The sequence below is a fragment of the Daucus carota genome, chromosome 6 (assembly GCF_001625215.2).
Source record: "Daucus carota subsp. sativus chromosome 6, DH1 v3.0, whole genome shotgun sequence".
In the NCBI taxonomy this organism is placed as follows: domain Eukaryota; kingdom Viridiplantae; phylum Streptophyta; class Magnoliopsida; order Apiales; family Apiaceae; genus Daucus; species Daucus carota.
This window is the reverse complement of record NC_030386.2, coordinates 13,065,953-13,077,149: the sequence shown is the minus strand read 5'-3', so window position 1 is coordinate 13,077,149 and position 11,197 is coordinate 13,065,953. Positions and strand designations below refer to the sequence as shown.

The 11,197-nt window shown below is 35.2% G+C and overlaps 2 protein-coding genes across 2 annotated transcripts; both read left to right on the top strand.

Annotated features, from left to right (window-relative positions):
- The first annotated feature begins 236 nt into the window (after window positions 1–236).
- On the top strand, window positions 237–4,623 carry LOC108192270 (putative leucine-rich repeat receptor-like protein kinase At2g19210). The gene is made up of 13 exons (XM_064078896.1): window positions 237–421; window positions 529–1,088; window positions 1,175–1,643; window positions 1,729–1,870; window positions 2,012–2,083; window positions 2,332–2,403; window positions 2,501–2,581; window positions 2,704–2,894; window positions 2,981–3,204; window positions 3,279–3,405; window positions 3,559–3,621; window positions 3,726–3,915; window positions 4,045–4,623. Exons 1-13 carry the CDS (start codon window positions 328–330, stop codon window positions 4,442–4,444), a joined length of 2,685 nt encoding a protein of 894 aa, XP_063934966.1. The 5' UTR covers window positions 237–327; the 3' UTR covers window positions 4,445–4,623.
- An 895-nt stretch (window positions 4,624–5,518) lies between these two features.
- Window positions 5,519–9,895, top strand: LOC108192317 (probable LRR receptor-like serine/threonine-protein kinase At1g05700). The gene is made up of 13 exons (XM_017372537.2): window positions 5,519–5,897; window positions 5,983–6,538; window positions 6,628–7,103; window positions 7,224–7,362; window positions 7,507–7,578; window positions 7,709–7,777; window positions 7,886–7,966; window positions 8,081–8,259; window positions 8,343–8,566; window positions 8,635–8,761; window positions 8,833–8,901; window positions 8,995–9,184; window positions 9,338–9,895. The coding sequence occupies exons 1-13, from the start codon at window positions 5,807–5,809 to the stop codon at window positions 9,735–9,737; spliced, it is 2,673 nt and encodes an 890-aa protein (XP_017228026.1). The 5' UTR covers window positions 5,519–5,806; the 3' UTR covers window positions 9,738–9,895.
- The last annotated feature ends 1,302 nt before the right edge of the window (window positions 9,896–11,197 follow it).

Below are 11,197 nucleotides of genomic sequence, written 5' to 3'. Positions count from 1 at the left end.
TAATGCCCTGATCATGTTCCTAACACTAACTTAGCAGATGCTTAATCCTTAATTTATGATTGTCTCGCATGTTTCCTGGTAGTACATTCTATCCGTAGTAATTGACTTGGTCGCTCCAAAATGTCAAAAGGAATCTACTTCTATAATCAATACTATTCCAGACTGGAAATTATGCCTCATTCAATACAAGTAAGTTTCGACAAGAATTTCCGAAATGAATTTATATTACTTTCGAAGAAAAAACGTACCAGCATAGTGTGAGAACTCCAGTATATATAAAGGGCATTTCTATTCTTCTATAGTGTCTGTTTAGCTAGTGAGGGAAAAATGATAGCGGAATGTGGTATATTGTTCGCACTTGTTCTCACGCTTTCTCTTAATCCGGTACCTCTTGTTCATGCGCAGGATGATAATCCGCCAGGTTTGAATCTTATACTATTTTTCTAACCTGTAAACACCTAGCAGCAGACACATACATATATGTAAACTTTTACTTGACTACATTTCATGTTTTTTCGATTTTATCAGGCTTTTTAAGCATAGATTGTGGATTAGCGAAAGGTTCTGACTATAAAGATGTTACAACGGGACTATACTTCAAATCGGATGCAAACTTGATTGACAGTGGTGAGAGTAAGAATTTGTTACCTTCTGTCACTAGCGACACCGTAGAAAAATACTTGTCCAATGTCAGAAGCTTTCCTCAGGGAAAGAAAAACTGTTACACCATTAAACCTGCACTCGGGAAAGGTAACAGGTATCTGATAAGAGCAAGTTTCATGTACGGAAACTATGATTCGTTGAACCAATTCCCAGCATTTGATCTCAATCTGGGAGCAGACACCTGGAGCAATGTCGTAATTACAGGAAATTTGTCAGTTGTGAGGAAAGAGATCATGCATATTCTCTCTTCAGATTATATTCATATTTGTCTAGTAAAGACGGGTACTACGACACCCTTCATTTCTGCACTAGAGTTGAGGCCTGTCAGCAGTACCAGTTCCATCTACAAAACAACGTCTGGATCCTTGCAAAACCTTTATCATGTAGATTGCGACACTACAAGTCCTACTACTGCAATCAGGTACCTATAATGCCTGTCAAACAAATGAAACAAGTTTGTCACTAGTTGATGGAAATTATAGTTGACAAACTAATTTTTTTATATAGGTACAAAGATGATATTTATGATCGAAGATGGTTTCCCTTTAACTGGACTGGCACAGGAGCAAGTACGAAGCTAGACATAAATAATGTAAACGGTTACAGAGTACCAGTGGATGTGTTGAAGACTGCCAGCAGCCCGGACAATGCCAGTGAACCCTTTCTGTTCTCTTGGGACACGACGGATGCCAGTGATCGATTCTATATGTACCTGCACTTTGCTGAAGTTGAAAAACTAGAAGCCAATCAATCCAGAGAATTCAATATCTACGTGAATGGAAAACTTTGGAACAGTGAATTGGTTGTTCCAAATTATCTAACTGTCACAACCTATTACGCAGAAGCACCCCAGACAGGTAACACTGAGTATATAGTATCACTGAACAGAACCGAAGATTCAACCCATCCACCTATTATCAATGCCTACGAAATTTATTCTGTTAAGGATTTTTCAACGTCAGCAACAGAAGAGACTGATGGTACGTCTTTCCAGCAATATTTGATTGTTCAATGACTAGGATCTATATTTCTACTAACACATGTATATTTGTCTTTTGCGTTTAGTTGCTGCCATACTTAACATCAAGTCTCAGTATGGAGTGACAAGAGATAGCTGGCAAGGAGATCCATGTGAACCAGAAGACTTTATTTGGGAAGGTCTAAAATGCATAAACCATAGTTCTGATTCCGCCAGGATAACAACATTGTAAGAGTTTTACTTCGGATGATATGTATTTAGTATTAGCTCCTCATCTTTCTAAAATTTGGACTTCTGAAAGCTTCATAAATTTTTTATCTGCACTTTGAGCTTAACGTGATATATCATAAATGCATTATTCTCTTTCAGGAATTTGTCCACGAGTGGACTGACCGGAGACATAATTTCTTCTATAGGCAATCTCACAGAATTAGAAACTTTGTAAGTGCATCTTAATTCACAGTATGCTTGAGAACTAGAATTTCATATCAAATGATGAATTTAATCTAAATGACATGTTTATGGAGCGTAATGTGGTTCAATTCCACGACATTCAAATATAAGCTCAAGTGTGAGAACTTGAATGATTACTCAATTAATGTCTGAAAATGCATTTCATACTCACAAACACGATCCTAAAGGAAATCAATTGTTTAAGTGAAATTTCATTTCTTTGTTCCCTTCTTCAGGGATCTATCTAACAATAACTTAAGCGGACCAGTACCAGGATTCTTATCGCAGTTGGCTTCACTACGTGTGCTGTAAGTTAGTTTATAGACTGACACAACAGATCTTTAAGACTCTATAACTGAATTAAGGAATATCATTGTTATGTTAATCTTCTTATTTAACACACAGGAACATCAAAGGAAACAACTTTAGTGGACCAATTCCAGCTCAACTCCTGGAAAACAAAAGCAAAGGAATTCTATCATTAAGGTTAATAACTTTCTTCCTTCAACTTAAGAAAGTCGCAAGACTTGTTTATATAAGCTATATAGACTGTTAATAAAAACACCATGCCTGACTTAGCTTTGATATGTTATGTATTATATAAACAGTTTTGACGGTCCTGGAAATGACACAAATACTAACGGAAATGACACAAATACTGAGTTATGTGGGACGGAACCATGCAAAAAGAAGAGCAATAAGACGATTCCTGTAGTTGTTGGCTCTGCAATTGGTGCAGTTTTATTGTTAGCCGCAATAGTTTTTGGCACATGGTTACTACGAAAAAGAATATTACGAGGTACTGAAAGAAACTAATGCTCAATAACTAAGGTTTAATACTATTCTGTATATGTTGATCTAAAATCTGTTGTCTGGATACTGTAGATAGGAAAACGGGTAACCAAACACAAGTAAATATCGGTGACATGGAGAAAAGGAACAGACAATTTACATACTCCGAAGTCTTGAACATCACTGGAAACTTCCAGAAAGTGCTTGGGAAAGGAGGCTTCGGCACAGTGTACCATGGCTATGTAGGTGATACTGAAGTTGCTGTGAAGATGCTCTCTCCATCATCAACTCAGGGCTACAAAGAATTCCAAACCGAGGTATGTAGTCATCATAAAGTTATGCTTTGTTTTGTTTTGCCTAAATATGCACTACTAATGTATTTCGATTGCAGGCCAGCCTTCTGCTGAGTGTTCACCACAAGAACTTAACTGCTTTGGTTGGTTACTGCAATGAGGATGTGAACATGGGAATCATTTACGAGTATATGGCTAATCGGAGCTTAGATAAGCATCTCGTAGGTAAGTATTGGTTCACATTCTGGCAGCATGCTTTCTTTTCATTCAATTTGTTGCTAATTTACAGAAACTCATATTTTTTCAGATTGTGATTATTTTAGTTCTATATATCAGATAAAATCAGAAAGAGAGGCTGATCATTTTCCACAATTGCAGGAAATAACGATGGCGTTTTGAGCTGGGAGACTAGACTTCAGATAGCAGTGGATGCAGCACAAGGTTAGAAGTCAAATTTACTGGAATTCATAGTTTGTTATGCTATATGTTCTATTCACTGGTTTCAAGTAAAATTCTTACTACGTACTCTGTAAACATGAATAAAGGATTGGAGTATTTGCACCATGGATGCAAACCTGCAATCATCCACAGAGATGTCAAAACAAGTAATATTTTATTGAACGAACAATTCCAAGCAAAGTTGGCTGATTTTGGCTTGTCCAGAGCTTACTCCGATGAAGGGGGCACTCACGTATCAACCGTTGTTGCTGGCACTCCCGGCTACCTTGACCCTGAGTAAGTAACTGGAACTTCTGTCTTTTTGTTTTATTTATTTATTTCATTTGAAGCTGAATATTACATATTAATTAGTGATATAAAAAGACTCAGTTACATATGCTAATGCAATTTTTTTTCCAATTGCAGTTATTACATTTCAAGCAGGCTAACGGAAAAAAGTGATGTGTTCAGTTTCGGGGTGGTTCTACTTGAGATGATAACAGGACAAGGAGCAATATTGAGAAATGCAGAGAGGACTCACATTACTCAATGGGTTGAGTCCAGTGTTAAGAACGGTGATGTTAAAGAGGTTATCGATCCGAGGTTCAGGGGAAATTATGACATAAACTGTGTGTGGAAAGCAGTAGAAGTGGCACTTGCATGCGCATCTCGGATTTCATCTGAAAGGCCAACTATGAATATGGTAGTGATGGATTTAAAAGAGTGCTTGGCTATGGAGATTGGGAGCCATGATGCAGATACAAACAACTCAATAGGAATGGTTTCTATAGATCTGGACAACTCCTTGGCTCCAAGGCCAAGGTAGTTCCCAGCATTTGTGTTGATGTTGTGTTAATGTAGTCATCATTTGATTGCTCTGAGAAGTGTAAGTAGTTTGTTTAAAACTGTCATATTGGCCCTTGAGACATTTGCAAACTCATATTTGCATTATCTTTCGATGTTGTGTGATTAATAAATAATGATCAAGTTGTGTGTACTTTCATATTTGAAGCATTATACAACCAAAATAGTATAAGCATTACTCTAGTAGATATTGGATGATGTGATTTTTATATTCTTTTAATATCATAATCACATCATTTATAAAATATAATAGCTATATGTATAGCTAATCCATGGTTTTTCAATTAATATTTTGATTCAAGTTTAATCCAGGTGATTGCATATTGCTTATATAAAAATTAAAAAAAAAATTAATAGTTGACCCAATATCAAGTCAATATAATCAATTGTTGTTATAGTATTGTCTATTGGCTGACACACAATCGTTTATCCAACTAAACTCATAAAGTAATTATCAATGACATAGTGGCTAGTTTATATGATTTGAAAATTACAGAAATTGTTCAAGAATCTCACTGTGTGTATCCTTTGATCAAGTCATTTGCTACCTCTCCAAACATGCAATGATAGTATATTTCACAATTTCGCAGAAAGAATCATTTTCAGATCAGTTCAATTTGAGTTATAGTATATTTGGATACGTTAATCTTTAGATCTCATTTAGACTTGTGATAAGTATTTTAATTGGGTTTATATATTTTGATTAAATTTGTTGAATGGGTATTTTTATTAAACATATAAAATAAATTTTTAATATCCGACCCTGCTAAAAATCTTGAAAAACACACACATATTTATTGATGTAAATTAAAAAATTCATTAATATGTTTTTTTTAAAAAAGGTTGTTTACAAGGTTTAGTTATAAACCAACCTGCTCACTGATATGCTTCAGTTGACTATCATATAAGGTTTACTTGGTCGATAGCCTTGATAATTTTAAACTAACAAGTAAACAGCTCTAACAAATATGAATAAGACTTGACAGATTAACAAAATAAAACTACATGCAACTATGCAAGTACCTTGATCAGTTGATCTTGAACAATTACATTACCAGCATAAAGCTGAGAGATGACGTTTGATTTATATTCTGCAAGCTAATTGAGTTGACATGGTCGTTTCATAATGTCAAAAGTAAGAATGCTAATTCTATATATACTTCACATTTAGAGTGGGGAGGAGCATGCTTGAAAGAATTTACAGTTTTTTCGACTAAAAGATCTCCAACAACATAAGGATATGGATTCGAATCCATGATCTTAGACAAAATATTCCCACAACACAAGATTCTCTTCTAGAATCTGTTTGCTTAGTGTCGAAAAGATGTTATCAAAAAGCTATTTATTGTTTGAGCTTGTCCTCGCGTATTTTCTTAATCCAATACCTCTTGTTCATGCACAGGATGATCCACCAGGTCTGTATCTTATATTATGTTGTTCATGTTCTTGGTTAATGATGCATATTTGTAGTTAACAATGTTTATTTTAAAACTCTGCCAGGTTTTCTAAGCATAGATTGTGGATTGCCAGAAGGTTCTGACTACAAGGAAACTTATACAGGACTAAACTACAAATCAGATGCAAACTTGATAGACAGTGGTGAGAGTAAGAGTTTATTACCTTCCCTTATAAGCGACTCGTATGAAACATACTTGGGTAATGTGAGAAGCTTTCCTAAGGGGAAGAAAAACTGTTACACCATTCAACCGTCAGGCGGGAAAGGTAGCAAGTATCTGATCAGAGCAACTTTCATGTACGGGAACTATGATTCTTTAAACCAGTTCCCAATATTTGATCTCAATCTCGGACCAGACACCTGGAGCAAAGTCACAATTGAAGCAAATTTATCAGTCGAGAGAAAAGAGATCATACATGTTCTGTCTTCAGATTATATACATGTTTGTCTCGTAAACAAAGGTACTGGGACACCCTTCATTTCAGCACTAGAGTTGAGGCCACTCAGCAGTACCAATAGCATGTATACAATTGAATCCAGATCATTGCAAACCCTAATACATGCTGATTGTGACTCTAAAGTCACCAATACGGATACCAGGTATGTACAAAACCAGTCACTTTACAAACATGTGATCGATGTATTTCTCACCAGTTCAATGCAAGTAATTGACTGATTAATCTAAACAGGTACAAGGGTGATATTTATGATCGAACATGGTATCACTTTAACGTGTCAACCAACAAAGAAGTAAATACTTCATTAGACATTAATAATGCAAATGATTACCGAGTACCAACAAATGTGTTAAGGACTGCCAGCATACCAGAAAACGCAACTGATTCTCTGCAGTTTGAGTGGACCACGAATAACGCCAGTGATGAATTCTATATGTACATGCACTTTGCCGAAGTTGAAAAACTCCAAGCCAATCAATACAGAGAATTTAACATCTACATAAACGGAAAACGCTGGAACAAACAACTGGTAGTTCCAGAGTATCTAAGGGCGACCTACTATTACCCCCTATCTCCACTGACAGGCAATACAGAGTACATAGTCACCCTCAACAAAACCGCAAGTTCAACCCTTCCTCCCATCATTAATGCCTTCGAGATCTATACGGGGGTGATATTTTCAAAATCAGGAACGAATGAGACAGACGGTATGTATTTCAGGCAATTCTTATTATCATTTAATCTAGTCATGGTTTAGTCAACAAATGAAACTGCAGACCTTAACCAGAAATCCGCTAACACGTGTATGTACTTTTATGTATGTGTAGTTGCTGCCATACTTAACATCAAGTCTACCTACAAAGTGACAAGAGACTGGCAAGGAGATCCTTGTGAACCAGGAGACTTTCTATGGGATGGTCTTAAATGCAACTACGATACATCTGATTCTGCAAGGATAATATCGCTGTAAGTGTTCTATATTGCATAACATCAGGATCAGGTATCACCTTTCCCTGTTTATAAATAACAGGTTAAATTTCTTTAGACTTCAAGTCTCAATTTCATTTCAGAGCTCACCTAGAGTATACAATTTATATTATCTCATTTCAGGAACTTGTCCATGACTGGACTGACTGGTGAAATAGTTCCTTCTATAGCTAATCTCACAGAATTGAAAACCTTGTAAGTGTACTTAACCAACATCTGTCTCTCATAAACTATTACCCTGTCTATGAAAGATGTGAATCTAGCTGTTCCAAATAACTCAAAGGATCAATTGTTTTGTTTCATTTCTCCTCTTTGGTTCCTTTAGGGATTTATCCCGCAACAACTTGAGCGGCCAAGTGCCAGACTTTTTATCTCAATTGGCTTTAAGTGTCCTGTAAGTTACTTTATACCTTCAACTTGAAAGAGCTCATCCACAGGACACTATGACTGAACCAAGGGATAAACAGTAAGTGTTATCTTAATCTTCTTATTGCGCGAACAGGAACTTAACAGGAAATAACTTTACTGGGCCAATTCCAGCTCAACTCCTCGAAAATGAAAGACAAGGGATTCTATCACTAAGGTTAATAGTCCACTCGTTCGTAAAATTACTTCTAGAGTTGTTCAACATAAACTATACAGACTGTTCTTGAGAACAGTATCTTAAATATAACTTAATATGATCTGGTGTAAACAGTTTTGATGGTCAAGAAAAAGGAAACGATACAAGCAAAAAAAATTGTGAGCAGGAACCATGTAAAAAGAAAGGCAATAAGTCAAACGCTGCAATTGTTGGAGCTGTAGTTGGTTCAGTTCTACTCTTGGCTGCAATTTTGATTGGCATATGGATATGGAGGAGCAGGAGAGCATCACAAGGTACTGAAAGAAACATATGCTCAATAACTTGAACGTCCCATTCTATGTATGTTTATCTCTATTCTTTTGTCCATAAATGATAGTCAGGAAATTGAGAAACCAAGCGCAAGTAAATAATGGTGACATAGAGAAAAAGAACAGACAATACACATATTCCGAAGTCTTGAATATCACTAGAAACTTCCAGAAAGTTCTTGGGAAAGGAGGTTTCGGCACAGTGTACCATGGCTATGTAGGTGACCTTGAAGTTGCAGTGAAGATGCTCTCACCATCATCAACTCAAGGACACAAAGAATTCCAAGCTGAGGTATGTCATCAGCACAGCTTATCCTTTAGTTTTGATTGAAGATGCAATATTAGTGGGTTCAATTGCAGGCTAGTCTTCTACTGAACGTCCACCACAAAAACTTAACCACTCTGGTTGGTTACTGCAACGAGGGCACGAACATGGGTATAATTTATGAGTACATGGCTAACCGGAGCTTAGATAAGCATCTCAAAGGTAAATTCTTTTTCATATTCTTTCGAGTACATAAAAATGAAGAGCTGACCAATTGGTGCCTACTTTCACAGATGCAGGAAATAGCTTTGGCATTTTAAGTTGGCAATTCAGACTTCAAATAGCACTGGATGCAGCACAAGGTAGGTATCAAATCTTATGAGAACTTACAGTTTTATTCCTCTGTTCTATACTTTAGTTGTAGGTATATCTTACCACTTTAAACATGAACGAAGGACTGGAGTATTTGCACCATGGATGTAAACCAGCAATCATCCACAGAGACGTAAAAACGAGTAATATTTTACTGAATGAGCAATTCCAAGCAAAATTGGCTGATTTTGGGCTTTCAAGAGCTTACTCGGCTGAAGGTGGCACCCATGTCTCAACAGTTGTTGCTGGCACTCCTGGTTACCTTGACCCTGAGTAATTACCTTTAATTTTACTCCTAATTTTGTAATTTTCATTTAATTTATTCAATTAAGTACTACGTGTTAGTAATAAGTAAATTTCAATTTACCTCATATTTTACTTGAAAAAGAAGTTAGCACTGACTGTACTTGTAATTCTCTGTTGCAGCTATTACACTTCAAATAGGCTCACAGAAAAAAGCGATGTGTTTAGTTTTGGGGTTGTTCTACTTGAAATGATAACAGGACGGCCAGCAATACTAACTGAAGACAGGACTCACATTGCTCAGTGGGTTGACTCTGTTGTTCAAAATGGTGATGTTAAACAGGTTGTAGATCCAAGGTTCAGAGGAAAATATGATGTAAACTCTGTGTGGAAAGCAGTTGAATTAGCAATGACATGTGCATCACGAATATCATCTAGAAGGCCAACGATGAATAAGGTGGTGATGGATTTAAATGAGTGCTTGGCCATAGAGATTGGTAAGCATGATTCTGATTTATACTCCTCAAACGGAATGGTCTCAATGACAGATATGGAGAGCGCTTTGGCTCCAAGACCAAGGTAGTTCCCCTACATTTGAATTGTTTTAATAATGCCATCAAGTGATCATCTGATAGCAAGAAGAACACTGCATGTACTTTATTGTTATTGTTGTAACCAGGGCCCTGGTTAAACTGATATTTGTTTGATGTACTTTATTGATATTTGTTTGATGTTTTCAAACCTGTTTCCACATATGTGTTCATTAATCTTTTAGTAAATTGCACTTAATTCTAGAATATCTCAATAGACAATATAATACACACATTATAAATTGCATTTTGGTCACTACTAAACTAAGGACTAAGGAGGAATGTGTCAAGTAACGAACTCATCTAAAACGTCTTACTTATATAATTCACTCTCCATCCCTCGAATTAACTGAACAAAAATACATCAAACTAGACCCTCCATACAAAGAAATAATTAAATTAAATCAATGGAGGTAACAACTAAGATGGCACTAACAGAGGTCACCTTCCTAGAAATTGAACTATATATGAAACCTTGTTCACTCTTAACTCATTAAAAACTTTATGACATAAAAAAATATTAGGATTACACAGTATTCAAATCTCTAGGTCATTTACACACGCACGCATGACTTAGACAAGATGAAGAAACAAACAATTAAACAAAAATCGATGAAACTAGACAAGATAAACAAACAAAGAATTAAATTGAAGATGGGGTGGTAGAATCTCTTCCTTAAATAACCCACTCAGATCAAAGTGTTTGGAGGGATGCATTACCACGATCATATACTATTTAACACATACTATTTAACACATGATGAACACCGCAAACAATACATTCAAGCGCAGAAATATATATATATATATATATATATATATATATAGATATAGATATAGATATAGGGGGCTTCTCCTTGAGTAACCAATATAGATGGGTAACTAGGAACTAATATCTTAACCGTACATTACTTAACCAAATTAGCGGATGTGATCATACAGATATATACTACTGTATCTTATCCTAGGGCTCATCTTATCCAATCCTATCCACTAGCCACACCATAAACCGTTAAACAGTTATCATGACTCTTTTCTGCTTATTACGTGCATAATTCAAAATATTGTTCTGTATTTTGTAAATCTATTCTATTAAATATTTTCTTTTAAATATATTTTGTATTACAATTTTAATTCAGTTTCGTAAATTTTAAACATAATTATTTTGTAAATCTCATATATACATTTAAATTTTTAATGAAAAATATAGAACGTAGCTTAATAGAAAATACAATAAAATATGGAATATAAGAAGAATTATTTTCTTATGAATTTTTTTATATATATAAAAAAACTTATATTTTCATATAATTTTTATTTAATGAAAAATAACATGTAATATTTTTTATTTTAAAATTTTAGGGACGTATATGCACTTTTGTATATATTTTCTTTCTTTAAATTTTGTATTTATTAATTTTTTTTCTTTATTTAATAATATGTAACTTATCTT